Source organism: Ixodes scapularis, unplaced genomic scaffold (genome assembly GCF_016920785.2).
Source record: "Ixodes scapularis isolate PalLabHiFi unplaced genomic scaffold, ASM1692078v2 PGA_scaffold4__175_contigs__length_147842914, whole genome shotgun sequence".
Classification (NCBI taxonomy): domain Eukaryota; kingdom Metazoa; phylum Arthropoda; class Arachnida; order Ixodida; family Ixodidae; genus Ixodes; species Ixodes scapularis.
In genome coordinates this window covers 39,609,825-39,623,096 of record NW_024609879.1, presented here as the reverse complement: position 1 = coordinate 39,623,096, position 13,272 = coordinate 39,609,825, and the positions used below count along the sequence as shown (strand labels likewise).

Below are 13,272 nucleotides of genomic sequence, written 5' to 3'. Positions count from 1 at the left end.
CGGTTGTTACGTACAAAAGTGTCGGAATCGCGGCGCCTCGGCGCGCCGTGCGCCAAGGTGCCACGCCGGCTTCGAAGCGAAGCGAAGCAGAGCCGAACAGCCAAACCACGCAACGCGGATCGCGCGGCACGCGGGCGCCCCCCTTCCCGTATGGAAATTTTATATCTGTGCCATATCTGGCCATATCAAACATTATATGATTATATACGGCCTATATACAGTCTTATCTGGCGTATATACAGAATTATCTGGTGTATATACAGCCTGATATGGCATATATACAGACTTATCTGGTGTATATACAGACTTATCTGGCGTATATACAGCCTGATATGGCATATATACAGACTTATCTGTCGTATATACAGCCTTATCTGGAGAATATAAAGTCTTATCTGGGAATGTATACAGCCTCATTTAAGGTATATATACTTTGTTATCTGTCGTATACAGCTTTATCTAGCGGCCGGTTTTTAATTGTGTAGAAATAAGTTAAATAAATGAAGGACGTTTACAACTCTAATGCTGAATTAGAGCTCTTTTTGAGAGGATCCGGAGGAGATGGTATGCGCAGGCCTCTCCTCCTCCCTCATCTCTCCTCGCCACCTCCCGCTCCATCTCAAGCGGTGCATTATGGGAAGCGTACCATATAATGCAACGCACGCGTCACCGCGGTGTGCATTATGGCACGTTTCTAATAATGTACAGCGCGGTTACGCCGACGGCGACGCGTCACGCCGACGCCGGCGTGCCGTAACGCGTCAACGTAACACTTTTTCGTGACGCGTCGCCGTCGGCATAAAGCTTTTTCGTGACGCGTCGGCGTCACCGTTACACCTTTTCGTGACGCATTACGCCAACGCGTCGCGAAAAAGCGTTACGCCGACGGCAACGCCGCTTAAGCCGGAAACAAGCGCCTAAGAGCTGCGCTAAAAAAAAAAAAGTTAAAAAGCAATTTGTTAATTAGCTAATTCGTAAATTACTAAATCTAAATAGCACAAATAATCCCAAACCTTAGCTTTGGCAAGCTTAAGATTGGGATTATTTGTGCTAAATTTCGCGAGGATTTCAATGTAGCCAATTATTTCGAAAAGTAACATTACGTCCGAAATGTTCGGGAAACCCATTTTCTGGGAATCGTAGACGATTCGGCAAGTTCACGAAAATTCACTAATTTACAGCATCAACTTTCCTGTTTGGCATTCCAGGGCAAAACGTAATAAGTCAGATAATTTAGATATTTAACAACTGAATATTCCCCTGGGTGTGTATTTCCTAATATTATTGTTAGGAAGGTGATGCTTTTACATTGTGTACTCGGTGCTATATAAGTGGACGAAAAGAATTTCTAATTTGTTTTGAAATGTTTAACAATACTAGCCGTTTTAGAAAAAGACACTATTTTTCGCTTCTCAGCAAACATTTCAAAAAGCTTTTGTCCAATTCAGTATGTAATGTAACTTTTCACTTTCCTAACATTAATTTTGAAGGAAGTATATATAAAACTGTGTCAATATTTCATTGTTATCTAAATGAATTAGTTTATGGCAGTCATACTTCGCCCTCGAATGCCCAACTAAATATGACAGCAGCCACTTCGGACTATTTGCCTTTTTATTTTAATAAATAAAAGCTGCTTTGAAGCAAATCAAGGGAGCAGGAGACATGACCATTGATTCAAAGAATAGAATAATTACAATTGATAAATTTTCACTAAATATTCTTGCCCCTTTTTCCTCATCGAGTAGTCTATTTCGGTAGTTAGAGAAGCCTTTTTTTGAAATGCACAATTATGACCAGTCTCGCATTAAAAATTTGCAGTTATAAGACTGCAAACCTTTTTTTCTCCACAAGTCTACTGTTTTTTTACATTGGTATGATCTTACATCTAAGTGAAAAAGCACGTGAGAAAAAAGAAATACATAACCAAAATTGTCTTTCGAATTACCGAAAAGTACATTAACATACATAACGTGTACTGAGATTATTATTTATGGTTTGATCAAATCGGCTCAATTTTCATTTGTCTTCATGTGCTACATAGTGTACACCAACAAACGACAGCAAAAAAAGGCTGCTTTATGGGAGTCTGACAAATGTACCAGCCCCCCTCCCCCCCCCCCCAGCAGTTTGGGTTGGTTAATGTTGACAGTGCAGGTTAATTTGATATGCATGTGGTACAAATAAGTCAGAGAACTGCATTGGGCATAACAAATATTTTTTTTTATCTCCACAATTCAACTTCAGGTAAATCAAACATCGAAAATAAACATGCTTAAACACATAAAAACATGGCTTCGTCAGGTTCTGACAAACACAGTCAAATCACAATTATTCAAAAAACTTCTAATTTGCTCAGCAGTGGAAAAAACGACAGATTTGACGCCTGCTTCGAACACACCTAAACATTACTTGTTGCAAAGCCAAACACACTACCAGACATGGTTTGGTCCAATTAATCCTGACACACGCGTTAAAGGGATGTTGAACCAAAATCTGGATTCCACAAAACACGCAGCAAAAGCATGCAACGGGATGCTAGAAACACCAAAACATCACTCATACAGCGATATCCCAAACGGATGACTGTACTGAAAAAAAAGAGGCGAATTTGACAGATATGTTTACACCTTGTTTCTCTGAGAAGGAGAGGGGACGGCCTCGCGTCTTCTCCACCTCGCCGCCTTGAGGGGGCAAAGCGAAGTGAGGAGGAAACGAGATATCTTGACGTCACGTGATCTGTCCGCCTGGTTCAATCTCGACCTCTTTTCCCAAAAATATGGCCGTCCATTCGAGATATCGCCTTACAAGTAGTGTTGTAGCGATTGTAACATCCCGCCTACATCTCCTGCATTGTCTTTTTTTTTTAATCCAAATTTCGGTTCACCATTTTTTTAAAGCAGAATTCACAAAACTTTTTCCTCAATCAGCGGGGAAGGGAGGTAGTTTGATGAATACCGTAAAATACCGTGCATCCGCCCATTTCACATTAAGTGCCCACCCCCCCATTTTGTAAGCTGAAAAGATATGCACAGTACAAATATATGTAACTTATAACCACACATATGACATTTTGTTGTTTCGTTTCGCTTTAAGCTGGGATGCAAAGTGATGTGTAAGACCATCTAAGTCCACCATCAAGGACACCATGCGTACCAAGTTCATTTGTGCAACACAATTTTGAAAAGTGATTAAGATCAAGTGGAACCACACAAGAGTTTTTGGAGAAGCCAAGGTAATAGTAAATTTGGGCGTTTACGTGCCAAACATACGAAGGGTATCTGGCACACCCAAGGGGGGACTGAGGATTAATTCAACCACCTGGGTATCTCTAGATGTGCAACCAAAAGTTTGGTTACACGGCGCCTTTTCCGAAATAAGCCTCTGTCATATTGCGGGCAGCTCAGGACAACATAGCAAAGGTTCTGATCATGTGCTGCAGCTCAATGTCCAGGGGGCATGTACAGTAACAATTAGAAAAGGAGCAGTCTACTGGGCTTTACAAATTCATCTCAAACAGATTCGGTGTTGAAACAATGTAATCAAGAACAAAAATACACTTGTGGAGTTCTGTTTGGGGAAGGGGGACAATGACAAGCTGATTGTCGGTGGAATACACAGGAATGAATTGGGAAAGTGAGTAGTTCATGCTCTCGTGTACTATTGTCTCAGAATCATCGATAAAAAACTCGTTGAGAACAGCATACACTTCCATGCTGTTCTTCACAAAGCACTCAATGGATGCATAGCAAATACCGTTTTCAGTAGTACATCTGACTGCTCTGTTATTTCTACGTTTCTGGTTTTCATAAATACTAGATGTGAAAGTGACACAACCAATCGTTGCCCTCTTGTAGATCAATGCATTGTCGAACATAGACTGGGTCGATAAGAAACTTGCTATCTTTCTGTTCGCTTGATATGGGCGTCCATGGAGTTTTACAGATCCGTCTGTCGTCTGTTTTGGAAAATGAACATTCCGAATTCTGTTCCAGACAGAAAATGCAGTAGAGCCCTTATCCATGCGTCGCTCAATTGAGTTAAGTGCATTTCCGATCCCGACAAGAGTAGCAAGTTGCTTATCGATTGCCCTGGTGCCTTGGATAACTCTAACTAGTTCACCATTTCTATCTTCAAAAAGGAATGCAGACGTTGCCCAGAGGGGGCCCCAACGTCTTATAGAAAGACCGAGATGTGTTAACTGGTGCATGTTGAAAGTTAAAAACTGTGGTCCATAAAGTGATGCGGACTCTTCAACAAAGCGACTAAGAAAAGTTTCGGCCAGATCAATTTCGTGCCGTTTTACAGACTCTTTCAACAGCATATGGATGGCGGAGACGAGGAGGACAAAATGTTGGAGATGAGCCAGTGGAAGAATGCCAGAAAGTACTGGAATAGAATAAAAAAGTAGCCATGCCCTGAACTCACTTGCTTTCCAATACATTCTATGCCTGACAGAGCGCGGCGTTCTAGTGATAAAATCGGGTGGCTGGATGGCCAGGAGCCTCTCGTCAATTGTTTTATTTATTTATTTATTGAAAGTACCCTCAGGGCCCGAAGGCATTACAGAGGGGGAGAGCACATACAAGAAACAAAGATAGTACTATAGTAACATGTCAACAATATTAAATATAAAACAAACAAAGAATAATAATAATAATAGGTCATGGGTCACTGCTAAAATAGCTAGTGATGGAATTTCTAAACAAGTTAGTATCAGTTATAGTAGCAATCAAACCAGGGAGGTGGTTCCATTCCTCGGCTGTGCGGGGTAAAAAAGAAGATTGAAATGTTGTGGTAAACGAACTTGGAACTCCAACTTTATGCTGATGGTCAAGACGGGATGAAATGTAAAAGGGGGGAGTAATCATCCGATTGCGTAGGAGAGGGTTATAAAAATACATTTTATGAAATAGACATAGGCGTGAAATTTTACGTCGCAAGGAGAGAAGTGGTAAACATAAACTATTTTTCATTGATGTGACACTAGCAGTACGATGGTAGTTGGAAAGAATGAAACGGGCTGACCTATTCTGAATGGATTCCAATGCAGTGATTAGAGTATCGTGACCGGGATCCCAGATGGAGGCTGCATATTCTAATTTAGGCCTGATTAAAGGGATACTTCAACGAAATTTGAAATATTCCCGTCGTGTTCAAAAATAGGTTGAATATGATCCACAATATCCGTAAATGACAATCGCACGTTTGTATTTTGATCCTGGTGGCTGTATTTTTCGTTATAAATGGCCCACTCTGGCAAGCGCTCGGAGAAGGCCCAGCTTAGAGCACGTGACATCCAACGCAATCGTGACGTAGGTCGTCTCAAGACGAGCAAAGCTACGGCGAGGCTGACGTCGAGAGGATGGCCTAGTCGTTCCAGCCACCGAAGCGGCTGCTTTTGTATGAATTTTGAGTGACGGGTAAATCTTCTGTAATCTTCTAGGGGGACAATAGCGACTTCTGCGACGCACAAAAGGGATTCTCGGGAAGAGGGGAGTTCCTCCTTCCCCCCTTCTCTCGTCGTGGCCAGAGACAAGACAACTTTCGTCACTAGCTGTCAAGGTTCCTAGACGAGCATTAAAAACGAGGCGTTAGCGACATCCACCAGGTGCTCTTTGCTAATCGTTTAATTCGTTTTAAAATTCCTTTTCGAGACTTTTTTAACAAGATATTGGTATGTTTCATGTGATACTGCTCTTTTGAACACATATAGACCAAAAAATGAGCGCCGAAATTTCGTTGTAGTATCCCTTTAATGTTTGTTAGAGGATCAATTTTAGTGAAATAGGTGCCAATGAAAAGCTGCGTTTTAAGTAGCCCAACATGCAGTTAGCACGGGTAGTAACATACTGAATGTGGGGTTTCCATGAAAGGTTATTTGTTAAGGGGGGAGGCTGGTCTTTAACTTTTGGTTTTTTATTTTCCATTTATCGTGTTGAAATTTAGTGTACTGATGTATTTCTCTGTGGTGATTTCAAATATGCAATTTGTTTTCAGATAGCTCTACTGCATCTTGAGGTGTTAATAAATTTGCAATTTTAATTGTGTCCTCCTTACGGGCCGTTACCATAAAATTGTTCAAAATATATCAGAAATTTTTATAGAATTGCATTTACCAAGACATGTTTTGTGCGGTGATGCTATTTTAAGACTGATTTAATGATATTACATCGGTAAAAAACATTTGCAATCAAGTTGCATAAAACGGGAGGCTATATCTTTTTGAGAGTAATTAATTAAAATTGTTGTATGATATATAAAGCAACAAAAATAGCATCACCGCACAAAACATGTCTTGGTGAATGCAATTCTATAAAAATTTCTGATATGTTCTGAAAACTCTTACGCTAACGACCCGTAAAGAGGACCTAATTAAAATGACAAATTTATTGGTAATGCAGGATCTAGTAAAGCTATCTGAAAACTAATTGCATATTTAAAGAGATGATTGCATATTTGAAATCACTACGGAGAAATACATCAGTGTAGTAAATTGCACCACAATAAATGAAAAATAAAAAACAAAAAGTTAAAGACCAGCCTCCCCCCTTAAGTGAACACCAAGGTACTTGTACGTTGCCACTTGCTCCAAAAGGTTGCCATCTAGGTGGTAACAGGGACTGTTGTTAGGCTTATGGGACACTCTCATCTGTTTACATTTACTAGTGTTTAGTTTCATTAGCCATAATTCACACCAACGAGAGACAGAGTTAATATCAGACTGAAGTGTAGACAGGTCAGAATCGTGACAGATTTCATGGTAAATTACACAGTCATCGACAAAGAGACAAACGGATGAAGACACATTAATGGAAAGATCGTTAATATAGATTAAAAATAGTAGTGGGCCTAAAACCGACCCTTGAGGAACTCCAGAATTTACAGACACAGGAGGAGAATTTTCGTTGTTAATTGTTACAAATTGTGAACGGTTATTTAGAAAAGACCGAATCCATGCGAGAACGTTAGGGTCAATGTTAAGTTTTGAAAGTTTTAACAGTAATAGCTCGTGACACACCTTATCGAATGCCATGGCGAAATCTAAGAAAATGCAGTCCACCTGGGAGCCTCGGTCAACTGTCGTCCGAGGTACCATGACTCTGCATGACACTTACAGTCAAACCAGGTGGCCATTAGCATTTTCACTACCCCTAGCAGTACACAGTGCATGTAATCTATCACAAAACTGTACGCCAAATCAAAACGGGGAATCAAACTCAATACAGACGGTCCTTTTACCCCTTGTACTACACTTTGGCTATTCACAGCCTGTACGGCCTGCTGCTTCATGCCACTCCCCGTTCGCAAAGCATGCGTACCCGGAACGTAAATCCATGATCGGGAGGAGCCATTGCGCTGACAAGTTTTGCCAGGGGCCTCACATAGAGAGCACCCATGCAAGCCATTAAACTGGCGAATATTCTGCAGCAGAGCCTTTGCTACGGCGTCCACAGATGTGACTGGTGCAAAAATATGGGATATCAGTTGTCGTCCAGTTACAGGATGAGTCCATCATAAACCCTGCAATGCGAGTTTTTTCACTTCCATACAAAATGGTCGAAGAAAGGTATTAACGTCAGGCTTTGAGCCACACCAAAGAAGAGTCATTAGTTGAAATTTCTTGCGTAGTCGGGGAGGCAGTTCAGGGATTACACAGTGCAAGGGCCACAAGGAAGAGGTTGAGCTTTTGAACACCTTAACACCATCAGTGTTCCAGAACAAAGAGAAGTCATATTTGCCGCTTCCAGACCTCACCTTCTTGTATTCATCCCCATCTGTTAGATCACTGTAGGCATTAGAAGTGCCATGGTTGGGTGGTGAGAAGTATTCATACATCCTTTCATCCTCTAAGAATGAGCGCAGCGTTGGAGCTAACTCTATCTGTAAAAATCTGCCGCAGTTGATAAGTGATTTGGTGCATAATGGACAGCATGCGATTCCAGCGGAAACAGAGGTGTGGCAATTCTTGCAAAAGAAATGTTCTTTTGCTGGATCACCGGATCGATACTTGGAAATTAGCTTGAAAAAGGTGTACGTCGTTGACGGAAGAGAATGTGGGCGGGGCAGAAATAAGTTGAGAGCAAATAACAAAGCTGAAAGAAGCTCTCGCGTGAGGTTGAATTTGAAGAACAAGTTCATCAGGATGACACAAACTTCAATGCGGGACATAGAACACCCATCAAAAAGGGGAGTGTGGGCCAAACCTTCCTGTACATAGCTGTCACCTGGGCATTGTTCACCGGAGGAGGTACTGTCTCCGTCATCAGCTTCATCAGAACTTGAAACACTGATGTCCGAGCAGAAGCTCCTCTCCTCTTCGGCATCACTTGCATCCTCTGCACCACCCTCTTGTCGAAGAGGAATTGGGCTGCTTGCGAGCTGATCAGGGCTTGCGCTGTTCGGAGGTTCGGAACAGCCTGCATCTTCAGAAAGCTGGTCCCACCGAGCTTGGGTATGTCGTGGGACCTATCAAGTTAGAAAAAGAAAACAGAAAACATGTTTCTTTTATTACGAGTACTGCAATTTCAAACATATCTATAAAAAAATAATGAACCTTTGAAATGAGTTGCAGAATTTATGCTAGCAGAGGCAACATTCGGTAGATATTCGTGCCCCAACTTTGCTATCACCAAGAACTCAGCAACAATGAGCTCAGATGGTGCAGCGGTTAGCATGCTGGGCTAGGAATTTTTTTTTATTGTGTTGAATATCCAGATTTAGTTTGTGTCTTGTAAACAGTTCCACTTTCTTTTGCTGTTATAACTTGTGCAGATGCATGACAAGTACAAAGCAAGTAGCTGGCTCCCGAGACGTTCACTTCGTTTGAATTTCGGGAAAGAAAGACGAACCCATATTTTGCCGGCAGCTGGCAGAGTTGTCTGGGCGGACAAATGCTGGCAGTTTTCTCCCATTTGCTGGCTGCAAACACGTCACTATAGTGTCGGCATTATATATACATGGGTTTACAGGGTCTGGCAGCCAGAGAAAAAAATTGCCGGCAGTGGTTCTACGTTGGCTGGCATATTTTTGCGGTTGTTACTCTGCCAGCAGATGAAAAAATAGGCCTGGAAACAAATGCCAGCTGACAGCTCGGATCAAAATTGCTAGCAGCACTCATTCTTCGTGTCTACATCATGCCAGCTGCAGTCAATGTATGCGAGTAATATGCTTACTGGGACTGAGCAGAAATCGTAACTGTCAATTGGGATAAGTTTGCCGAAAAGATTCCCGAGTATAATTACTTGCTAAAATATTACACATTTGTACAGCGTAAGTTGTCTGCCATAGGAAGGCATCATTTCCTACATGCAGACGAAAAATCTATGTATAGCCTGGTGCTACGAATATACGACGTACTGTGCGATAGCAATTGCAGTACACTAGCCTAAGCCAATGCCTAACCCCTTCTCAATAGAACAAAGCAGCGGTGAACCTTATGAAGTAACTAGAAATGAAAATCTTTCTAACCTTGCCCCTAAATTGTCACGCTGCCGGGAGTGATTGGAACGTCAAAAAAAATTTCAATCATCCATACAGTAGGTTCAGCCTACAGAGGCGGCAGACTCTTAGTGGAACGATCCGCTTGAGTGTGACGCAGGTACTTACGACTTCGCTGCTGCTTGTCAAATACCTCTTGTAGGGACCGCGCTTCTGCCTGTTCATTCTGGAAGGCTGTGCAGTATAACCAAGTACCAGGATGCCAACACGGGTAACTCGACCTTTAGTAGAGCCACAAACAGTGGCAAATCTGTGCCATTTGACCACGCGTAAACGCTTCCACGCAAAGCCCTCTTCCGACGCCCGCCCAGCCAAGTGCAGCGTGCGGCAGCTCCAGCCACCCCGCCCGCCTCTCCAGCCACAGCCGGCTGCGCCAAACCACGAGTAACCGAGTCAGTCCAGAGGGAATTTTCAGTGTTTTATTAGGAGCAGTGTTCATTCATAAATAATCAAGTCGGTAATTCATTTTTTTTATACAAAATATAACTCGATTATTGACTTTTTAAAGATTTATTCTGTTTTTGAATGGGTTGGCGGCTGGTTAATTGCGTTGGAATTTCGCCCCGTTTGCTGGCAACAAGAGCAGCCGGCGCGAAGCTCTTCCTGGAAAGTACTCTACCCGCCCGGCGATAGTTGGAGGGATGTAAAGGGAGAAGTAGTATGGTAGAAAATAAAAAGAAAACATGTTTCAATTAAATAATTCAAGGCTGGGTGGCGTAAGCTACCGCCCGATATAAAAGCAACTGCGGCGAGCAAGGGGATCTCGGTGGGAAACACCTCGGCCGCGAGATTTTATTTGCTTTTTGAAACGCGTCTCGTGGTTGTTAGTCAATAAATAAAGTATGTACGCTTCTTGGTATTTTCTTTCCCTTTCCTCGAACGCCCAGTCTCGTTCGTGAAGCAACAATGAATTTCTGAAAGCCGAGGGAAAGGCGACGCAACCATCGCCGCGAGTAGCAGACGACGCTGCACATAAAACGGTGCACCGACCTCGCAGACAGCAGGCGTCGTCGTATTCAGACATTCTCCGTTCGTTGTGGCGCATCTGACTGTTGTTGGTTGTCAAAAAAAAAAAATGGTTTTACATAATGCATTTTCCATCTTCCTTGAAACTGTTGTGGGTACACTATAGTTGCACGGGTGTCAGCCTTCCCCCAACACCAGCACACCTGTACATCTCTACCTCCCCAAGTGCAATAAATAATATCAAAGTCGCAATAAAACGCACGCAGTAGCCATACGACTAGCAGATGACAGGAGGATTGTCGAAGTCGACGTGCCTAATTCTACGAAACTGTGACTGCGGTGAGGGCTGCCGTCTTCGCACGCTAATTTTCAGGAACTTTGGGGGTGGAGAAGAATTCTACTCATAGAGTTTTAATCGTTTCGACCTCTCTTGGCGCAGTTGCTACGCCCACACGGCATAATGAACCATCGCCGGAATGAACGAAATGTTCCGCGTTCAGAGCTTGAAATGCTGCCTCAGGTGTCGTGACGACTCCTCTTCACGTGTGCACGTAAAGAATATCGCGTTGAACATCTGCTTGGCTTTCTACAACGTTCTACAAGGACTTTGTAGCCACAATTGGTAGGTCGAATGTACGGCAGACAGCAAAATATCTACCTTTTAAAAATGTCGGATCGACCGTGGCGCACCCTGGATTTTTGTTTTCTTCCGCCCCGGTACCTTGAAAACCATAGAGCTTCTCCAAGCAACTCGTCAGTGCTATTGGCCTGTAGCTGGCAGGAAAGGAAGGGTCTTTTCCGGGCTTCAGCAGTGGAATAACCTCTGCCCGCTTCCATTCGGAAGGGAAATGTGAGTCTTTCCACAGACCATTGAAGTAAACGAGAAGGGCAGCGAGTGATTCCTTCGACAAGTGTCGGATCATCTCATAATGTATTCGGTCAGGACCAGGAGACGAGTTTTTCCGGACATTAAGTGCCATTTGGAGCTCGACCATCGTAAACGGTTGATTGTAGGGTGCAGAAGCTCCTCCTGCCAAGCTGACTTTCATTTTTTCTGCATCTGTCTTAAACTTCAAAAACGCTGAAGAGTAATGGGAGGAGTTGGAAATGGCTGCAAAATGTTCGCCCAACAGATTAGCCTGGTCATGCAACGAATCCACTGAAGGAAAAAGAGGAACTGTAAAGCAACGGTATCTGCCTTCGACCTTGTGAAGTCGTTCCCACACTTCCTTTGCTGGGACGTAGCTGCTGATAGAGGTCAGATAACCTTTCCAAGACTTCCTCTTTGCCTGCTTCCTGGTTGAACGAGCTTGAGCTCTATTTCTCTGAAACTCTAACAAATTCACAGATGTTGGATATCTCCGAAATATACTCCAAGCCTTATCTTGTTTTTTCTTAGTGGCGGAACATTCTTTACTCCACCATGGCTTACATTTTTTTGCAATGTTGCATGAAGTCTGAGGGATGGAGCGAAAGGCAGCATTTATGATCTGATCTGTAATGTATGTGGTGGCTTCATCATGTGTTAATGGCAAGAACATGCAAGGTTTGAGTACCGAGTTTAGGCTAAAAAAGACCCCAGTCTGCCTTTTCCAGTTTCCAACGTGGATTGCGTTTCATGAGGCTTGGAATAGATACCTGACTTTCCAAAACGACTGGAAAGTGGTCGCTCCCAAAGGGGTTATTTAAAACTTTCCAAGTAAACATAGAAAACAGTGAGGGGGATGAAATTGAAAGGTCAATAGATGTAAATGAGTTGTGAGCAACGCTAAAAAAGGTTGGATCTTTCGTATTCATAAGGCACAGCCCAGAAGATAATAAAAAACTCTCAATTACCCCACCACGCGAGTCCTGACGGGCGCTACCCCACAGGGGGTGGTGAGCATTAAAATCTCCTAACAGTAAAAATGGATGAGGAAGCTGTGTAACCAGCCGTTGAAGATCATGAAGATGCAGTGAAGTGTTAGGTGGAATATAAATAGAAACGACAGTAATAAGGCGGTCCAAAAGAAGTCGTACAGCCACAGCCTCAAGAGGCGCAGCCAGAGGAACCTGAGAGCAGGCGACTCCATTCTGGACAACCACAGCTACTCCACCAGATGAATTAGATGTAGGGCGATCTTTTCTAAAAACTTGATGGCGGCGCAATATTGACTTATGATGATCATTGAGGTGTGTCTCTTGTAAAGAGAGAGCAATAGGACGTAAATTGTCCATAAAAAAATTAACATCGTCAATATTACGTAAAAGACCGCGGCAGTTCCACTGCATAAAATGAAATTTAGTCATGCCTCTAAAACAAAATAATAATTAAAAAAAATTAAATTAAAACACTAAAACGTTGTTGACCTTGTAATACTAGAAGGGAATACATAAAAACTTACAAATCTGCCGCTCATGGCAACAATAGACCAACATCATTACTTTGGTGGGATGACAGGTTTTTTGTTTTTCTGTTTACTCTTAGGAGTCTGCCAGTCCATGTCGTCTTGGTCAGACGCATGAATAGAGACTTCCGTGCCCTCATCCATTGCCTCTACTTCTTCAGGCGAGGCCTTTGCTGCTGGTTTGGGCAGGCTCAAAGGATGGGGCGTCATGCCCCGTCCACGACCAGCCCCAGTCAAATGGGCGGTGGAGGTGCTGGGCGGGGAGTCGCCCAAGTGCACCCGTTCCTGCCCCTTAGGTGCTGCAGGAGCGGCACGAGAGCCATGCCGCTCCCTCGATGATGCTCTCTCCAGGGAGTGTGGGCGAGAGTGTCGACCCTTCTCCCTGGAAGGAGATCGCAGAGGAGGGACGGTTGCCGCA

At 43.2% G+C, this 13,272-nt stretch overlaps 1 protein-coding gene across 1 annotated transcript; it reads right to left on the bottom strand.

Annotated features, from left to right (window-relative positions):
- Positions 1-3,499: 3,499 nt before the first annotated feature.
- Positions 3,500-7,173, bottom strand: LOC120843332. The gene is made up of 2 exons (XM_042293491.1): positions 7,078-7,173; positions 3,500-4,522 (listed from the first exon to the last, which is right to left on the bottom strand). The coding sequence occupies exons 1-2, from the start codon at positions 7,171-7,173 to the stop codon at positions 3,500-3,502; spliced, it is 1,119 nt and encodes a 372-aa protein (XP_042149425.1).
- Positions 7,174-13,272: the final 6,099 nt, after the last annotated feature.